At 28.5% G+C, this 21127-nt stretch overlaps 1 protein-coding gene and 1 non-coding gene across 3 annotated transcripts; one reads left to right on the top strand and one right to left on the bottom strand.

Moving 5' to 3' along the window:
• On the bottom strand, positions 1-18782 carry LOC135925585 (E3 ubiquitin-protein ligase synoviolin B-like). Of its 2 annotated transcripts, XM_065460991.1 has the most exons (12): positions 18660-18782; positions 18500-18558; positions 18415-18457; positions 18008-18279; positions 16299-16364; positions 12284-12355; positions 8192-8409; positions 5913-6028; positions 5460-5641; positions 1876-2013; positions 843-1375; positions 1-289 (listed from the first exon to the last, which is right to left on the bottom strand). In XM_065460991.1, exons 1-12 carry the CDS (start codon positions 18735-18737, stop codon positions 258-260), a joined length of 1809 nt encoding a protein of 602 aa, XP_065317063.1. In that variant the 5' UTR covers positions 18738-18782; the 3' UTR covers positions 1-257. The 2 variants fall into 2 exon arrangements, with proteins under 2 accessions (XP_065317063.1, XP_065317062.1); XM_065460990.1 differs by lacking the exon at positions 1-289 and having other exon boundaries at positions 441-1375.
• Positions 18783-21055: 2273 nt separating this feature from the next.
• Trnaq-uug (transfer RNA glutamine (anticodon UUG)) lies at positions 21056-21127 on the top strand. Its single transcript has one exon. It is a non-coding gene; the product is annotated as a tRNA-Gln (tRNA).

Raw genomic sequence — 21127 nt, 5'->3', positions numbered from 1 at the left:
TAAAGGTTTGGAGTAAAATAAGTTACCATAATTGCATTTTCATACATGAAATATATATAATTTACATATTATGTTATATTGCAAGGAATCACTGAACAGTGTGCAATGTGATTTAGGTACAAAATCTGTAATAAGGCAAAAGTAAAAATTTCAAATTAGAGAAAAATATGTAATAATCAAGTAAAGGAAGCGATTCAGGTTATTATAAGAGATTTAATTTCGCGTTTTTTTTCGTGTTTTGATATATTTAAGATATTTTAACCAAATGGCCAATGCGACGAAAACCAGTCTATAATAATTTATGTTTTTTTTTTAAAAAAAAATAATAAATTATATTTAAAAATTTTTTTAAATAAAAAATAAATTTTAAAAGGGCAATTTTATAGAATAAAAAAAAATTGTTTAAAATTAGCAAATGATACATATCACTATATAAAAATTAAAAATAACTTATAAAATAAATGAGGAGAAAGAATTAAGATATTGTATTTGAGGAAGAAAAACTGCGTATAAAGTAAATTAATTCAAAGCTTTTCAGACTTCTTTGAATCAATTCTCACAAATATTTTAAAGATAAATATAAAAAAAATTCTTCTTTCCAATATTTTTCAAAATATATTGAGTTGTCTAGAACGGTTAAATAAGAATAATTTTAAAAAATAATAATAAAATCGGGATTTAAAAAAATTCAAAATTTTTCTCTTTTATATCAAAAAACGAAAATCAATCATAATCAATGTCCATTAATTTGGATCGCTTTTCCCTATTTTGGGCATCGTTGTCTGGTTTTTCGCCAATGACACCGACTACATTAACCTTATTTGTATCTCTATCAGAATTACTTGGATGATTTCGATGATGATTAGAACCAGTTCTAGAGGACACCGAGGGGCGAGAAATCCCGGGCGATATCGTGTGGTTGATATCGCGCATAGAATAACTAGACCCAGGTGACTGAATATTTGGAGGGTTAGTTGTTGCATTATTAGCAGAAGCGGAACTTAAACCAGCGCCATCTTCGAGTGGCCCGGTGACCAATTTGCCCTTCAAAACATTTTCGGCACTATCCTTATCTAAATTCGCTTGAGTATTATTAATTGTAACAGGATCGTGACCGTTTATGCTGTATTGCTGGGCTCTTGGAGAAGGGATTTGCAATGGAGGCGGTGGTGGTCTTGCAGGCGGTAATGGCCCTAGAGGCCTCTGACTGACGATATAAGGGTTATCAGAGTTCAAGCGGTTGGGCAATGGCGGAATTGGAGTGTGTGGCATTGGTAGCGGTGGAGGCCTCCCACTGACGATATAGGGGTAATTAGAATTTGGGCGGGTTTGGATGGTCTGGGAAGTTTGTGAGGGATAGATGTAGTACCTGTATCTGAAGATTTATGAGATTAATTAATGGCTAAAAAAATGTAAATAAATAAAAAATATTATGAAATAGTTTTAGTATTATTTTTAAACACATCATGGGTTGAGTTTTGGAGTGCTCTTTCTAACAATTAATTTTTAAATAGGTATTCACGGTTAACCTCTTAATGGTTATCGGTGCAGATATGCACCAGGCTAGATTTTCTATTTAGGATTATTTTTTTCGGCTGATTTTTTTTAGAATATCATATTTGAGCATTAATCAAATATAATTTGAAAAAATTGAGCCTTTTTATCCACTAGAAAAATCTTGACCATTAATGGGTTAATGTTTGAGCTCTGAGGGCTATCTATTTACATTGTTAAGAGTAAAAGTAAATAGCAATCAATTTTTTTTTAAATTATAACAGTGAGCTCTAAATTTTAGAAAATGTCAGATAAGACACACTAATCCTCAAGCGACACTATTACATAAAATATGGTGGCATTAATAAATAATAAGGTTACCTTTGAAAAGGGGCATTAGCCACATCTAAAACCAGGTTATTGCGGGTACCGCTAAATGGGATAGTAGGTAATTGCGTGGATGGATCAGATAGCGGTACTGCGGAATACGTCGTCGATCCGGCGGGCAGTGGTGGAATACTTAAATATGACGGGAAAGCAAAGTGGAGAGGAATTATTTTTAAAAAAACGATTTTATTATGTTCTTGCGGTCATTTTATGATAAATCGACTAAAAACGAAAAATTACTTAAAAACGTGTGAAGCTTCTTATGATGGTCATATATAGACGACAGCTTATTTAAAAGTTCTAGCATACATATGTATCCGGAGTTATAGGCATTCAAAGTCCAATAAGGATGCAATATAATCTCATATTATTAGATAAATATTTCGCCTAAATCTATAAAATTTATATCATTTTATGTCCATAAAATTATCTTTATGAAAATAGAGAAATATTTTAAAAATTTTTTTCACTGTCGATGTATTTCCGGTATATCAATAAAACTTACCAGATATGTTTATTTTAATATCAATATATTAAAATGTTTAAGTAATAATTAAAATGAAAAAAAAATATTTAGTTTTATTATGAGAATAAAAATACTTAATACAGAGGAAGTTATCTTGTTAAATATTATTTTTTAGTGTACGTATAATTTTAATATACAATTTTAAATATGGTTAAATATAGAAAAGACATACAGAGATAAGCATTTTAAGCCCGATCCAGGTTTAAGGTCCTCCTCCCCTCAATCATCAGGAGAGATTGAATTGATAAAACAAACATAATTTGCTTTATGAATCTTAAATAACATTTTTAAGACTGTTTTAGGCTCAGATTTTTAAAATATAAATTTTATATATTGGATGTAAAAAAATGAAAGGAGCTCGAAATATAAGATTTTTAAAAGATAAATTATAAACGTCATTAATGTTAAATATTTTTAACAATAATAAAGTCCAAACGTAGCTGTAACAAATATATAGGGTGTACACTTGTACTGTTCAAAAAAACGAATAATAAAATTTACTATTTGTATTCTAATAATTCGTTTTTTATATATATTATATAAAACAATTTATAGGAAAATATATTGAGAGATTCCTTAAAATTGTACATCTAATAATTTTCTATAACAATCTAAAGACCACGTGATCAGGTTAATCGCCATAAATTTGCATGCTTATCAATTTGATTTTTATGCCAAACCAAAAGGGCAAATAGGTTTTCTTATTGTGTCTTCTTTTACGAAATGAGATTTATTTTGACAGTCTTTCATAGACAGTTAATGTATACCCATTTTAATTGGTCCCTGTTCTATATCGCTAAAACTTGGGAATCGCCTATATCTCCTAGAAAATTTTAAAACGCAATAATATTTCCTCTATTTTTAGTAATTTTTTTAAAAACTCAATTTAAATACAAGTGTTTACTTTCCTAGCATCTATTAATATAAATTTCAAATTTACTTACAACATTTTCTAGGTGATATAAGCGAGATTCCCCATTTTTAGAGATTTAGAACCTATCCCTCCTAATTACATTATTAGATTTATAGGTTATCAATAGAAAAGACAGATTAAATTCCATCAAAAAACATGCTAATAATTATTCGAATAATACTTTATTCGCCATCGAACAAAAGGAATAATTTACTATTAATGTTCGTTATAATTCGACAGGCTCTGATATAAAAGATTACATAATAATTTTGGATGTACAGATATTTTTATCGATACAATATCGGTTATCGGCCGTTATTATTATATTTTCCCATTTGATAAAATGTCTTAATTTAAATCTTTTTATTAGCATTGGTATTTAATATTGTAATATTCAAAAAAATACAATTAAGCTTAAGAGCCTATTTATAAAATTCAGGTGATAAATTTTTTTTAAAAAAGAACTTTAAATAATTAAAAATATGCTAATTAGAAATAAATAAAATACATAATTTATATTATTTATAATAATGTTTATGATTTTAAAACTAAATAAATAATTTTAAAAAAAAATTGTAACAATTTACTTTACATTGACTATGAATAGAGATGGGATACTAATTTCTACAGGAGAAAAACTTTTAGAATAAAAAATATATTACAAACGATTTTACTATATAAATAAATGATTTATCAATTTTTTATTTATGTATGAATATATAGCTGAATAAGCATAATATAGTAGGTTAATTAATTTGATAATAGTAAATTTTAAATGACTTATGCTATGGTTATGCGTCTCCATAAAAACTCAATCCAAAAAGCGTCTTTGTAGACCTCTCTCAAATCGAATGAAACTTTTCATGACGATATTATATGTTGTGAGGACATGCAATTTAATTTCTTAATTAGTTCTGGAGATATGGCGGGAGTTTAATAAATAGGGCCCTTCCTAATTTGGAAAAAATCGATAAAAAAATAAAGATTACTCAAAAAATATAAATGATAGAGGCCTTATATTTGGGAATCCTTTTCTTATCTTAGGTGTTTTTACATTTCCGGAAAAAGTAAAGGTTAAATTTATTTTAAAAAATTTGTATATGAGTTTATTAAATATCAATATAAATTTATATTAAAAAAAAATTTGGTGGAAACTAATTAAGTTAGAACTTGAGGAATTATTGCATAGGTCCTCACAATAATATATAATCATCATGCAAATTTTCATTCGAAGAAGTCCACGAATCCAGATCGATTTCAGACCTTATGGTTGAAAAATTAGAATATATTAAATATGTATAACGAACAAAATTAAATTAGTGATTGAGGATCGATAATCCGCCGATATTAATATCTGATTTTGGCCTTCAAAATCTAGTATGAGTAAATCTCTAATAATTATTATAATATATTTGAACAAAAGTGCTTATTTTTATATAAAAATTTTCATTTACATTTAATAACTAGCGCCCTCTATATTTAGTTTTTTTATTCCCAAAATTATGAAAAATGGAAGTAGTATCTAAATTTTATTTTATTTTATCCGTTCTAGTTCTTATTTTAAAATTTTAATATATTGATAAATAAAATAATCAGGTAAGTTTTTCTCCCAAATTTGGGGTAGCTCAAAATTAATCATTTTTGGTTTTACGGAATTACATCTACAAATATTTTGATATTTTATTAAAACAGGGCTAGAACATGATGATATAATTAATAGATTTTGACCAATATTAAAAAATTAATTTTAAATTATTAGAACCGAGATGGCTTATGAATTGAATTTTGAAAGCTCATAACTCCTGATTTATTTGAGTTAGAGCTTAATTCATATACTAAATTTTATAGAATGCCCTTGGGATATGCCCAAAGCTTGAAGAACTAATATTCAAAAAATTATATTTTTTAAAATCAAAAAATAAAAACATGTACAGCACAAATTTCTAAAAACATACGATTTCGTTTAAATTTAAAGATTTGCAAAAGTTTTTAAAACGTTGGAACAAAAAATATATAATTTTGGACAAAATTTAACGTAGATGTAATATTATATTAAGATTCAATTGGCAATATATACAATACAATAAATATTATAGAATATTCCTAGTTTCACGGCACATTAATAAACTAGAAGGATACTTTTGGATCACATTTCTGATTATGCCATAATTAGGATTGACTGTGTGAGGAGTAGGTGGATTCGTTATGGGTACTGTGGGATATGCCGTGGGTACTTCGTGCGGGTGTTGGTGGTTCAGATTATTTGAAACAGGTTGAGTAGTAGGTTCTACCGGCTTTCGGCATATGGGGCAGGTACCATGCTACGCGGAAAATAGAGGGGAGTAATTCAGTTGTGTATTATAATTGGTATATTTAAATATTATATTTTTAAATGGATAAAGATTCTAAGAAACACTGTGTCATCTGACATGAGATTAGAAACATCTCTTTGAGGGGGAGGGTGTTAGGAATATGCGTTTGACCATAACTCAATATCGACCAGATGTGTATTTAGAATTCGAACCTTATTAAAGAATCAGGCAATGTCACACAAAATTAAAAAATATTTTTTTAAAAATTTATTAAAATTACTAGAGATAGCCAGGGTACAATGCAGTCGTTATGGAAATAATGTTCGCAGGGAAGAGCTTTCACCTTCTCCTTGATCTTAAAATATTCCATGCATATAGAACATTGCAATTCTTGTTCTGAATTTTTTTTAAAATAAAGTTATATATAGTAAAATAATAATAACACTAGCACTTTATACATAATACATTCTAAATGGATAAGTAAGCATTCCTAGTTACATTTAATAAGTCTCACTATAATTTCCTTCAGCGAGTTAACCTAATATTCTATTTTAGCTGTATAGAAATTAGTAACGCATGATTAACCAAGCATGCGCCGATACTAGGTAAATAAAACTTAGCTCTTTATTCATATCACTGATTGCCAGACAATTATTTATTATATATTTTTTTTTAAATAATAAAATAAATTTATTTTATTATCAAATGATCTATTTCGTCTAATAGGTCATCTAGCGAAAAAGAATTTATAAAATAAATTAATTATTAAAAAAAATAAACAAAAATAAGTAACAACATATCTAGAATAAAAAAAAGTTATAACCAATTTAATATAATTATGATTAGATTTTTAAATAAGAAATATAATTTATTAAATAGTAAAACAATTGTGATTTCAGCGGCACCTTAAAGATCGGGATAAACTGAAAAAAATAAATACAGTAGTATGTTAGAAACTTGATTTAGCCCTATAACAATTTTACTACTATCTCTTTTGTTGTATATATATTCATTATAAGATCCCTTTTTTTACCTTTTATTTAATTTGATTAACAACACATAATAAATTATAAGATGAAGACAAAGATGATATTTAAAAAAAAACTTTAAAAAGATTTATAAATAAAAATATAAAAAGGATTAGTGGGATGCTTAAAGAGTTTGTTGATTTGGGACTATTCTAAAAATTACATTTTTTAACGCGGTTTATATATTATATTTTTTGGCAAATAAATATTAATTAATTAATAATATTGGTAAATACTAAAAATAATAAACAATACTTAAAATCATTAATTAATTTAAATAGAATGTGTTTATTAATAATATTGCCACAAAAAGACGCTTATATAATTGCGAATATTCTCGCGGACGCCAATCCTTGCCACTATTCAATTAACACTATCATACTAGAGCATTCAAAAAAACACGATGTTGTATAACATTAATAAAATGCTACTTCCTAACTCTTTCATGGCAAGTCCTCCCCCCTAATAAAACAGGAACCATCCTCCAAGATCCGAGTAACTCATAAAACTCCGCCTCCGTCAGTTCCAATCCACAACCGTCGCCAACATCTATCTCCTCTTCGGGGACCTATGATACTAAACCGTTTGCTGGTGCAGAAACTATCGCTCTGTCTCCATCTCTCTTATTTGGTTCGTTCATTTCTCCTGTCTCTACATGCGTCCCATTATTCACCGATGGCTTGCCTTCTTTTAAATTGACTCCCATATTCCCTATCGTAGTCGGACTCCTACTTGAAGATTCCACCAGCTGGACTGAATCTGACGGCCAACGATCGCTTATTTCCCTAGAAATATTGAGGAAATCTACTCTGATATAAAACAATACCTTACCCTACATCCCCTTTGTATCGGAACTAGGAGTATCTGTGATGAACTTTAGAACGTCCATGTATTTGGAAGGAAATCAGCGATTGTTGGCCGTCATATCCAGTCCAGTTGGTGGCTAAATGAGAGACTGACTGCAAGAGTAGGAATACGTGAGCCAACTTTAAAAGAACCACTGGTAAATAATGGGAAGCGTGTAGACAGGAGAAATATCGCGAATTTGGAGAAAATACCAGTGAATGACCTTGACCAAATAAGAGTTGTCAACGCTAATAGTTTCTACACCAACAAACGATTTAGGGTCGGAGACCCTAGTCGATGTTGGCGACATAAAATGGGTTGAAATTGAAGGGCGGAGTTTGTTACGTTCGGGAACCTGGAGGATGGTTCCTAGTTTTAGTGAGGGGGGACTTGTCATGATATGAAGAGTTAGGAAATAGCATTTCATTTAACGTTATATAACCTCATATTTTACATATATATAAGCGTTGTTTTGTGGAAATATTCATATCATGACAATCTCAAATGACCTAAACTCAATCTGACCAAAATTAGCCAGAGTCAAACAGATATATCTCGGATTAGGTTTTCATCTTAATATATTTTTTTCAAAAAAACATCCTATTTTTATTTTCCTAAACGCTTAAATTTTATCAAAATATTTGAAGAAAACGAAAGGAGACTGAAAACAAAACATTTTACTAACTTAAATCATTTTCGTCTATGACAACATTGGGCAGGTTAGTTATTATATCCTTGCTGGCCGGGGGAATACCCTGTCCCTCTATCTGATTGAACAGCTGCTCCATTATATTCTCTAAAGCGCCGGGGCCCCAGGCGTAGTCCCTAACATTGCCGAATATAGAGTTTGTCCCTCCTCTAGTTTGTCTATTAGGGTCGTTGGAGTCGTATTCTATGTAGGTTCTGTAACGGGAAATAAAACCATGAAGTATTACAAATCGAAGGTTGGAGTATTAATATGAACAGTAGTTTATATGGGGAAAATAATTCCTGAAAATAAACGTCTTTGTCGTATTTTATTGTATGGTTTTATATCGAAAATAAAAGTTGCTTCATAAAAAAAAGGTAAGGAAAGAAGGAAGGAAGGAAGGAAGGAAGGAAGGAAGGAAGGAAGGAAGGAAGGAAGGAAGGAAGGAAGGAAGGGAAGGGAAGGGAAGGGAAGGAAGGGAAGGGAAGGGAAGGGAAGGGAAGAGAAGAGAAGAGAAGAGAAGGGAAGGGAAGGGAAGGGAAGGGAAGGGAAGGGAAGGAAGGGAAGGAAGGAAGGGAAGGGAAGGGAAGGGAAGGAAGGAAGGGAAGGGAAGGGAAGGAAGGAAGGGAAGGGAAGGGAAGGGAAGGAAGGGAAGGGAAGGAAGGGAAGGAAGGAAGGAAGGGAAGGGAAGGAAGGGAAGGGAAGGAAGGAAGGAAGGAAGGAAGGGAAGGAAGGGAAGGAAGGGAAGGGAAGGAAGGAAGGAAGGAAGGAAGGAAGGAAGGGAAGGAAGGGAAGGAAGGGAAGGGAAGGAAGGGAAGGGAAGGAAGGGAAGGAAGGGAAGGAAGGAAGGGAAGGAAGGAAGGAAGGAAGGGAAGGAAGGAAGGAAGGGAAGGGAAGGAAGGGAAGGAAGGAAGGGAAGGAAGGAAGGAAGGAAGGAAGGGAAGGAAGGAAGGAAGGGAAGGAAGGAAGGAAGGAAGGGAAGGGAAGGAAGGAAGGAGAAGAGAAGAGAAGAGAAGAGAAGAGAAGAGAAGAGAAGAGAAGAGAAGAGAAGAGAAGAAGAAGAAGAAGAAGAAGAGAAGAGAAGAGAAGAGAAGAGAAGAGAAGAGAAGAGAAGAGAAGAGAAGAGAAGAGAAGAGAAGAGAAGAGAAGAGAAGAGAAGAGAAGAGAAGAGAAGAAGAAGAGAAGAGAAGAGAAGAGAAGAAGAAGAGAAGAGGAAGAAGAAGAGAAGAGAAGAGAAGAGAAGAGAAGAGAAGAGAAGAGAAGAGAAGAGAAGAGAAGAGAAGAGAAGAGAAGAGAAAGAAGAGAAGAGAAGAGGAGAGAAAGAAGAGAAGAGAAGAGAGAGGAAGGAAAAGTTTTGTAATCAGGACTAATTATGAGATTTTCTACATTCCTTCTCTATTTAAAACAATACTTATTTTAAGAAAAAAAATATATACTAAGCACACCTATCAATTCATAATTTAAATTATCCAATTATTTCCCGCTTTTAACAACTTGATTTTTGGTCCCTGGCGAAATGTTTATAGGTTCTGTCCAGATCGGACAGATGGTAGACTTATTTGTTAACATAGACAGCTTAGCACTCAAAAAAAACCTACCCAAAATAGGGTACCTAATATTGATCCAATTTTTACATGATTTTTTTTATTTAAAATTGTATGTTTTATTTTTTTTATTTTCAAAGTATTGAAAATGAGCTTTCGTGAATATATCTATACGGGCGAAATCAAGTGACAAGCCATCTCGAGACCTTTGCGCCGATGATACTCCACACGATGAGTTTGAGTAGGGTAAATTGATCGATTTTATAACCCTGGCGTTGGCAGGTTAAAATTTACAACGTAGAGGATGATGTCCGTCGCATTTGACCGATTAAGATACACGTTTATCATCATATATTCAGATATTTTTAAATATATTATGTTTAAGCGAGATTTTAGGATAGCACCTAGTACCTACCTTCGTGTACAGCATTTAAAATGCTTAAAAATAAAAAATATATATGGGTTATAATTTCAACAAATACCTTTTAAATTTGAGTTTATAAAATTTGTGATGTTAGTTAAACTATCCGATAATGTTTAATATATCACATAAATAATATTTATCTATTTTATATTCCAATGAAGGAACGTCTGTTTGCAATCTATATTAAATGATAAATTTCATGTGTTATTTACTATCAAGTAAGAATGGATTAACATCTGCGCAATGCATCTGGGATGACCTATGATGGAAAAAGAATGTGATTGGCAAGCAATTAATAGTTGTGCATAACACGATGGAATTGATTATACAACAGTCTGGAATGTATGCTGAGGTTTGAGCCTTAACTCTCATCATGATTCAAAAGTAATGAAGATAAAGTATGTACAGGCTAAATCTAAAAATTTTCAAAAAATCGCGATGAAGTGTCACGTTTTTCTGATATTTTAAAGTACGCGATATTTCTAACATTTGTGTAACAGTCTAGTCGCTTCACCTTTTTTTTTGTTATCGGCATTGAAAAGTCGATACATTTGTGATTAATTTTTATCATAAAATTTAATTTTCATTACCAAAAACTTCGAAATTTAAATTTGGGGGCTCTCGAAGGTTTGGGGATGAACCACTCCGTGTCCTCCTAATATGTTACCGTAGGAGTTTGTTTATCATAATAGTTTTTCGAAATTTCATCGAAACTAGATATGGGATATGGCTGTAAGGTGACTTAGTGGTTAGTGTTGCATGGATGTGGTCTAGGGGAAGTTCATATTATCGAATATCGAACCCAGATTCCAATCTTCCAAAATAAAATATGATCTCGATCCCAATTCTTTTATATTCTAGTTTTAATAAAGCATTTCCCTTTTCTTTGAATCGCTCTAAATGTGAGAATGTTTTGTCTGGTGGATTTAGATTGCAAAAAAGTTAATAATAATAAAAATGCAGGAAAATTAAAATTTTGAAAATTCCGATGTGAACTGTGAAGTATTTTTAAAAAAATTTGAATCCCTTTATTTTTTAAAAAAATCGAAGGATCGATCAATAATAAAAGGATATCTCCGTAAAGAATGGATGATCCAGGGGTTTATCAATTAAATTTAAATCAAGGATGGCTGATTCTTCGACACAATTTTTATTTGGAAAATTAATTGCTACTTTTCCCAAAATTTATATTTTATGTCTCCTGTAAAGAATATTATTCCCTTCCAACTTTAACTCAGACCTAGTTTCATGGTAGAAGGTGGTCATAATAAGGAGCTATCTTTTCACCCCAGCCATAGCTAGCATAATATGGCTCCTAAAGGTATAGCTCTGTTTTATATCATGAGGAAGAAAGTAAGCAGTCCTACAGGAAATCCTCTGGAACTCCTCCATTTGAAGGAGAGGCTTCTAAAAAAATTCTCAATATGCTCAAATCTGTCTCCTATAATTTTCCTTAACATTTATTTTTACATTACATATCATTTGTCGGGTCAAAAAATTGGAATTTTTACCTGGATTTATTTTACCGAAAAATATTTTTACCGATAATTATTTTCATAGCAATTTTTTTATTAGGAAATTATCTAAATAAAACATTTTTTTAAAAAATTAATCGGATCTTAGCTCAAATTACTAAAAAATGTAACTTTTTCGAAAATTCTTTTCATTTAAACTCTCAAATTTCATAACTTTATTTATGTAACATATTTTATTTCAGCAGTTGATTAATAAATTTTAAAGATAATAAAAATTAATTGTAATAGGTTTTATAACATATAATCTTCAATTTAAGAATGGCCTGTATAAATATGCCTTTTTTGCTTTTATTAAACAAATACCTATAAAAATTTATAAAAAAACAATAGATGGCGTTTTATTCAGTATTTTAATCAAACAGATATGGTGAATACTTAAACAGTAGCAGTCTATGCTAATTAATAAATCTATGATATAAACCTCGATCTGGTCATGGGCCGGTTCGATTATGAACTTAACTATATAAAAATGAAGCCTCGTTTTTAAGTCCAGCAGTGGGGAATGGGACAGGTGTTCAGCGGTCTTATGATCTTCGATTTTTATTTTTTTTTCAAATATGTGTATATTTTATATCATATAAATTACAATAAGCCACCGGGATCCAATCGAAAAACGGCATTGTCAGTTCCGACCCAATCTAGTATTTGTTCTAGCAATCTGCGGATAAATATGAATAATAAAAAAGAGATGATCAATAAAAGGGCTGCCAGGTATGGTAAGCGGGCGTTTATTATACAACCATTTATATCCCCGTGTCCGGCCGGTTATAAAAACTTAAGATTAATCGCTTTTATTTAAAAAAAAAATATAACGCATGAATTTGTGATAATCAAAGGAATGTTCAAATGAAGGAAATTTGTTAATTGGACAAAATATATATTAAATAACACAAGTAATTGAAGTATGAAGTTGGGATTTAAGGTTATTTAAGGCTTTGAGAGATATAATAGGTTAGGGTTTCGATTGGTTTTTAAGAAAATTTAATCATTTTTATTAATAACCTGTCAAACCTGACAGGTCATCTAATTATAAATAAATGAATGGAATTTAATAAATTAGCTGTTGCAATGGCAATTTCTTTAGATAGACCATTATCAAATTTATAAGTAATCTTTCCCAAAGATGAATATAATATTCTTATAAAAAATTTTGAGAAAATTGTTTCAGTCGAAGAGAAATATTATTATAAGATATTATAGGTCTGACTGATTTGATGATAGCATATGAAATTTAATACGGGACTAATTGAAGTCAGCTTTCGTCATTTTGACTACATTTGTTTAAAATACATTCCCTATAAAACTTTCATTCCTTCCTTCCTTCCTTTTTCTTACGTTTTATAAACAATAGATTTTTAAACAAAACCATAAAAAAAGGCTCAATTTTTAAATCCAATACATATTTTATATTATAAAGCGCAATCAAAATTGCGAACAGCTGACTTCAATTAGCCCGTTTTTTTACTGGATTGATTGTCATAGTGTTATAATTGTTGCATGGCAAATTCGTTTATAGGAATGTTAAAATTAGAGCTTCGGCGATATTAAGTATCAGATCAGATCGGGGTCGATTAGCGTATTTAAAAAAGGTATAGGATAGGGTTGATATTTAAAAAAAACCCAATCCAATATTTCCATTGTTTTTTTTGGTTATTTTATGATTTTAAATAACATATAATTAATTTTTTTTTGATTTTATACCATAATTATAATAATTAATTAATTTTTAAAAAAGCACCATAAAATTCACTTTATTAGTAATCATTTTTTTTAATTTCAATTATTTTAAAAGGTTAGAGGTAGCAAAAAATTTGATATCATATTTTGTTATTATTTATCTGCAACAAGAAAATGAATTTAAAAAAATATCCAAGAGTCACATTCAAAAAAGACTAACACAAGATTTTAGTCGAAGGGAGATCCTACTCCTACTCCACATATGGCAAAAAGGTTTGGATTTCTATTGGCGAAATTTCGAGGCCTAGATAATAATATTTTGGCCAAAATCTTGATTCAGTCGTTTTAAAAAATATCAAAATTGAGCCGTTTAAACAAATATTACATTCAACTATTGCTCATATTTTTCAATGAGATAATTAAAATTTTGAGAATAAAAAAAATAAACGTAATCATTCGTAATAGTTAATTGGTTTTTAAGATGGTAAACTAAAAAAAATCAAATCGTTCCCGGGTCGGGCATAACAAATATTTTTAATACCCGGGCTGCTAGCTAGCATTAAAAAATATCGGATCAGTTAAAAATTTGTGAATCGGCATAGCTCTATTATATTTATATGAATTAGGTTAGGAAAGTTGTATCTGATGCCTCATTTATAGTAAGGGCGATTTGTTGAAGCAGTGCGGTATTTAACGCTAGCAACATATATTTTTCAAATTTTATCATAACGTTTCATCGTTTCGCTCCATATTTATAAATTATACTTATTTATTGGCTTGATTTTGTAAATAAAGCAGCGTTAAATACAGCATAGCTTGAAAAAAACGGGTTTAATATAAGTGGAATGTTAATGCAATAGGTGTAAAAAAGCAAAAAAAAATTATTAATCCTTATTATCGCCAATAACCTAAACAGATGATTTCCTTAATAAAAATGCATTTTGAAGCGTCGGTTGAATAAAAATCAGCTGGTGACAATGTCGGTTTCCCATATAATAATTTTTTTACTTCTTTTTTTTACCTATCTCCAAAACATTTAAATTGGAAAATTTTAATGAAAATAAATAAATCAGCTTTTATAAAATATAAAAATAAGAACGTGCCCAAAACATAATTTCTAGAAAATTTTATAAATATCAAATATTTTAACCTATGATTTCATAAAAATTTGCGAAATTTTAAAATGGACACAGCTTTAAAGTTTCTATAAAATATTAAGGATTGTTTATAATGGGAAACATAAAACCGTATGTCCCCAGCTAATTTTATTGATAGAAATTTAAACGAATGAATCACCAATCTACGTATTATTATTATTATGCAAGTTCACGAACAAATTCATCGAAATCTCTATAGGATAGCTGCTTAGTAATATAATTTCAGCAAAATCAGATCTGATATTTTAAAAAACGTGCTCAGCAAATTATCTTAGGCCGCATTTATAGTAAGCGCGAATCGCTTAAGCGATGCGGAATTTATCGGTACGTAATTTAATTTATATAATTAAATCAAAAATAGGTATAATTTATTATCGAGCGAAATGATGAAATTGCGACAGCTGTTTACATGTTTTTCAAAAAGTAAAATCGCCGTGATAAATCAGCTGTGATTTCGCTAGTGATCAATTTCGCGTAGCTTGAACGAATAGTGTTTGCTATAAATGCAGCATTCTTTCCTCTTACGCGCGTTTATTATAATTTTGAAAAAAAAATATGATCTTGAAATACCTATCTTATAAATTTCATATAATTCTACAAGATATTACACATATTGCACGATTACGCGAATGTCTGTAACTAGTATTGTTAAACGGCTCGATTTGAGACCAATTTAAAAAACGGTTAACTCAATATTTTATTAAGAAAAATATTGCGCAAGCCTGGAGATCATGCTCATAGATGGCACAAAGGTTTGGACAAATTAGCGAAATTTCGAGACTCAGTTACTAGATAAAATAATGAGCTGGCCATTTTTACAAGCCATTTAACAACACTACCTGGTATCAAATTAAAATTTTAAATATTGTAAAAAAAAATAGATAATTTGCAAAATTTATCAGACAAAATTGAATGTATAGTAGAGAATAATAGCAATGGCCTTCATATTAAAAAAAAAATTTTAGCCGAAACGAAATAATTTATCGGGAGTTAAAAAAAAATAACGGTGTATAAATTGTAAATGTATTATAATTCATTATTTATTAAAATCTCCCGGCTTACGTAATACTTAATTTGCTAGTTTTTGAAAAAAAAAACAAGCAATTTAACAATATAAACTACAATTATTTACTGCAAGGATAGCAAAAACTAAACTAATCGTTTATCTTCAATAGATTTTTAAATCAAAACCACCATGATAAAAAAAAATATAATATTTAAAATAATTTGATTAATTCAAAAATCGAAGCTATTTATTCGTACTCAATTCAGACCTTCATGAGTCTGAATTTTTTGATCGGGCCTGGCCCAGACTCGCCGTAAAAAAATTCGTAGATCAAGACCCGACCCATATTTAATACTTAAAAAAATCTCTAGCGCAGTTCAAGCCCATAATAATTTCAAAAATGTATCTCAAGCCTGCATCCAAAAATTTACATTGTGTTCAATGAAAATAAACAATATTTCAGTGTGTTTAGACACTTATTTTGTTTGCAATACTAAAATTTATCAATATATTTTAGCTGATTATAAAAATTAAAAATTCAGGCCCAGCTCAGCCTCTTAGGAAATATATCAGGCCCATACCAGACCTAAGGGCTGGGAACGGGATAGTCGGCTTCATGAATGTCTCTGATTCAAAGAAACAAAACAAATATTAATATTCATTTTGTTTTGAGGTCATTAAGGATATATATATATTCAAAAAAAAAAGGTCCGAATGATTTTATAGCGCTATTTATAATTATAATTAATATTGATTTATACGTTTGCAAATCGAAAGCAGCTGCAGGTGTTGTAGATCCTAGGGTTGGGTTAGGATTTCTAGCTGTCCTATTTTTTTTTCAAATATTGTGTGGAAAAAAAAAGAATATATATTTATAATTACAAATTGAATAAGTGGCGTAATTGCCAAAGAGCAAAGGAGGAGTTTGCCCTAAAAATGCTCCTTGTATATTTTATTTACCCCTAATCCTAAAGGGTGGGAGATATACCCTAATACTAGTGTATAAAGTAGCTAGAACGCCATTGCTTTTACTTTTATTGTAGTTTGAGGTATATATTATGTCACTTCTCAATTCCAGCAAAATATATCTAGATAGTATTTAATAAAAATATATACCATTTTTTATATTGAAACTTTTTATATTTTTAATTTACATATGGATTGGTTTATTTAACTAAATCAGCTGGTGACATCCCATTGTGCTTTTCTGTACAAATATTTTTCTTTAATATATGAGAAATGGTCCCTAGCTTATTTGTATAGATATAGGTTTAAATAAATGAATTGTTAATCAATGTATTATTAAGTCATTGTATATACATACTTAAAGGCTCCAACAATAAAACAATTGGGGGCCAGTGCTTCCCAAATGTATTATATAAGATTTATAAATAATTTATTTATCTAAATTTGCTACATAATGAATATTCCTTAAAATATATATTCTATAATAGAATAGACATGATATTAAACTAGTAAATTATTAGTCTTAAGTTTGTATATATGTGATTTTAGACCCTCTTAAACCCTGTATCAACATAAAGCAGGTCAGACCTGAAAAATAAATTGGGCCAAGCTTAAAATAAAAATATAAAAGAAAGGATTTTATTTAACTTTAGAAAAAATATGTTTAATATAAATATTTACCAATAAAATCATTGAGTTAGGTTTGGGTATATAATAAATATTTAGTCCAAACTGGGCATAAAAATTGAATTTGCAGGGTTTGCCAAATATAGACTTAATATCAGAGGCCTGCAGGCCTAGTCCATGTAAACCCAGCCTGTAATGGGTTAAAAATGGTATGATTTTAAAAAACATACCTAAAATGTATAAATTGATAGGTTGAAAAATAATACTATGGAATGTTCCACTTTACATTTGCTGCTCATAATTTCCATTTTTTTAAGGAAAGAATTTGCAGAATTATTCAAAATAAAAAAAAATTCAAAATTCTAGACCTGGCTGAAAAATTATCAAAAATAAAAAATTTGAAGCAGACCAAATAATTTACTAAAACAATTAATGAATGGCCCAGTTCAAAAGTAAATATTCTTTTTATTCCTGAATCAGGTTTGAAAATATTCTTTTTCACAAATCTAGGATGAGCATATAATTTTGACCTTTGCAGTTTTCTGTTTAATATACAAATAATTTTAAAAAATTAAATCCATCCACTGCCACTTCCTCTAAGTGAAAAATATTAGTTGGAGCCTTGAAAATATTATATTTCAATTTGGGTAGGAAGAATTGTCAATTTTTAAAATCAAAAAAATCCTTCCCCTCCTCTCTATTGATTTGGGACTAGTCACACCACTGAATCATTGAAATATTCAATGTTTAATTTTATATCTATTTTGTTATTCTAAAAGTAAATTAGCATATTTTTTAAATTACAAATGTCAATAATTTTTTTTTAAACTTTCAACAAAATACTAATCATAAATCATATATTAAAATATCACTAAACCTAGTTGGAGGGTAGGCTGTATATCTACCATAATTGTAATAATAAGGAGGATTGTTAGGTTGTAAAGGTCTAATATGTGGTCTATTATTGCTGAGTGATGCTGCTACATTGGGAGTATTTATATTTGCATGTCCAGGAGATGACTGTGCAGGGTTTGTTCGAGATAAAAGTCCTTGAAAGAAGTGAAACAACCCATTACCAGTATTAGAAACGGGGGGAACATTTGTATGTTGAACATTAGGAGTTGTAACTTGAACAGGAGGTTGAAGTTGCTACAATATATATGCAATATTAAAAATTATAATATTTGATAAATTATACTTCTTATTTATTTATCAATATGTTATTGTTATATTTTAAGTAATATATGAAAACAATATATTTTTAAATTGTATATCATCACTAACTTGAACAAGTTGATTAATATTTGGAACCGAAAAACTATCATCACTAAATAAAATATAATATAAATAAATAATTTGAAATATGCACCTTGAAAAATTAAATAGCTCTTCAATAAATCCAGAATGACAATGCGGACATATAAAATTCTAGGCAAATAAAACATATGGTAATTGTAATATTATTAAACTTAATTATGTATATAGTATTTTATTTTTTAAATTAAGCCAGGTTATTAAATTTATTATACCGGTAGAGTTGGAATAACTTCTCTTACACATTGGTGACAGAAGTAACGAGAAGTTTGATTAGATATTACATCAGCCATAGGAATCTTGCAGATTAGATCCAAAATACTTAGAATTATACGAAATCTATCGTTCCACTAGAAAAATATTTTATCTTTATATATATGTTTTATTTAAAAACGACATCAATTTAAAATGTTTATTTTAAAACTATAGAAAAAAATGATAGACTAACGTAATAATCCACATAAACTTTATCATATTATATTTATTCTAAGTTTAGTTAAAAGTCAATATTATCATAATTAATAATCTATTTTTAGAATGTTACGTTTTTTATAAATAATGTAGTAATAAGAAATTACATATATAAAAACATATTTATTGTTATATTTTTTAATATAACTGTTTGATAATTTATAATTTATGAACAACGTAATGTATTTTCATTACCCCCGGAGTTTTAACTATATATAAAATATAACCATGTTCTCTCTTTTGCCACTCGCTTTCTCCAACCTTTGGTATTAAAAGGCCAATAAAAATAAAATTAGTAAAAAAAACAGGTGCAATCTATGGAAAAGTTCAGTGAAATGTATTAAAGTAAGTTTAAAAAATCTAATAAATCATTACACCAACTAAAGGAATCCTAATCTGTAAAAAACTGCAGGTCTCCTAAAAAATTAGACTATGTTGAATGTATATAAAAAAGTATTTTTATACAAATTACGAAATTTTTTATGAAAGACGGTCTCCTTTTGTAAATCATAATAAAAACTGATATATATTTAAGGGAATTAATACAGTTTAAATCTTTTACAAAAAAAGTAAATCCTAGATACAGACACAAGAAAAGTATATAATAAAAAATAATACAAAACAATACAAAATAATTTTTCCAAATAAGATTTTCCAACGCATCAGATATTTTTTTAAATACTTCAAACTGGATTGCTATTTATTAAAAGAATATTAAAGATAATATTAATTTTATATTATTACTATCAATGATATATATAATATCATTGGTTATAGATGTTAGAAAGAAATATTTTAATATAAATTATAATACATTAAAATATTAATTATAATATTCAAATTACCTTTTGTGAAATATATCGCTTTTTCTTATCTTATTTCATTTTATTTTATATAATAAAATTAAAATTTATATTCTAAAATAAGATCATAAAAAGTCAAAATTATACATATAATCACAATGTAATTCTTCATTTTAATTTAATAAAATAGTTTTTATCTTACTGTTACTTGGCATTTAGTGTTTCTAACTAAATTGCTATAAGATATTTAATAAAACTTGCTATAAACTGTAAATATAATTTAACTCTAGCTATTTTATATATACAAACCCAACTATTAGGCCTTTAGGCCCTTGACTTTTTATCATGATATACGATGTTCTAAAAAATGTTGTACGATTCGTGTCCTATAAATTTTCTAGTCAGCTAAATCAAAATATAAAATATGTGAGTTTTAAGATTTGATTTATTAGATTTTAATTACATTCATAATTATTTGTAGAATTATTAAAGATTTCAATATATTGAAATTGAATAATTATTTAGAAGAAAATTTGATTTGAAAATATATTGAGACAAATTGTTGTGCCACTAATTATAGTATCCTAAGCATATTAAAAATTTATAAAAATTATGATATTTTTGACGGAAATTTTGTACAAAAATAAATAGTTTCGAATTTTAAAAACTAATATAAAAACATACAAACCAATTTTTTTGTTTTGAATTTCCAAAATAAAATTTCACTTAAATAGAATCAGCTGTAAAGGTAATGATTTTAGCAGAAAGATGAAAAAATGTAGATAAACCTTAATATAAAAAAAATATGGGAGCAATTGTTTTCACTTAAAACATTTATGTGCTAATATATTTATAATAAAAATTTAATGATCTGACATTTTATTGATAATTTCAACCATAATAAACATGAATTCTTGGTCAGCATTTTTATAGTTTTCATATGTTAAGTATTAAGTATTTTTTTGATAATTTAAAAACAATTTTTATCTCCCAAAACAAAATTCAAAATTATTTTTTTATAAATAATTAAGATAAAATTAAAATAAATAGCATTTTATAATTATATAAAACAACCATTTATTTTTTTGAATTTTAAACAAAATAACTTAAATAATAATTTACTAAATTAATTAAAAAAATCATTTTTATATATAAAAAAAATTGTTTACTTATTAATATATTTAAAACAAAAAATTTATATAATTGACCTAATGAATCTGTTTTAATCATTCTATTTGTAATAAATGCTGCAGGGGTATTATTTATTTCCAATTGAAAAATTATCAGAAAAAAAAGTCACAAGATAATAACTCCAAAATATGTTAAATTTAAACATAGGTCCCATGGTGTAACGGCTAGCACTTAGGACTTTGAATCCTACAATCCGAGTTCGAATCTCGGTGGGACCT

Source organism: Gordionus sp. m RMFG-2023, chromosome 2 (genome assembly GCF_954871325.1).
Source record: "Gordionus sp. m RMFG-2023 chromosome 2, tfGorSpeb1-WG-v2, whole genome shotgun sequence".
NCBI classification, from domain to species: Eukaryota; Metazoa; Nematomorpha; class Gordioida; order Chordodea; family Parachordodidae; genus Gordionus; species Gordionus sp. m RMFG-2023.
The sequence above is the reverse complement of the archived record's forward strand: the minus strand, read 5'-3'. Positions and strand labels throughout refer to the sequence as shown.

Coding starts and splice junctions, on each gene's coding strand:
- LOC135925585 (XM_065460990.1), bottom strand. CDS start 18,737: ATGGCTGATGTAATATCTAATCAAACTTCTCGTTACTTCTGTCACCAA. Junction 18,280..18,414: donor ATATTAATCAACTTGTTCAA/GTTAGTGATGAT, acceptor TATATATTGTAG/CAACTTCAACCTCCTGTTCA. Junction 8,410..12,283: donor TTGGATCCCGGTGGCTTATT/GTAATTTATATG, acceptor TTCCCGTTACAG/AACCTACATAGAATACGACT.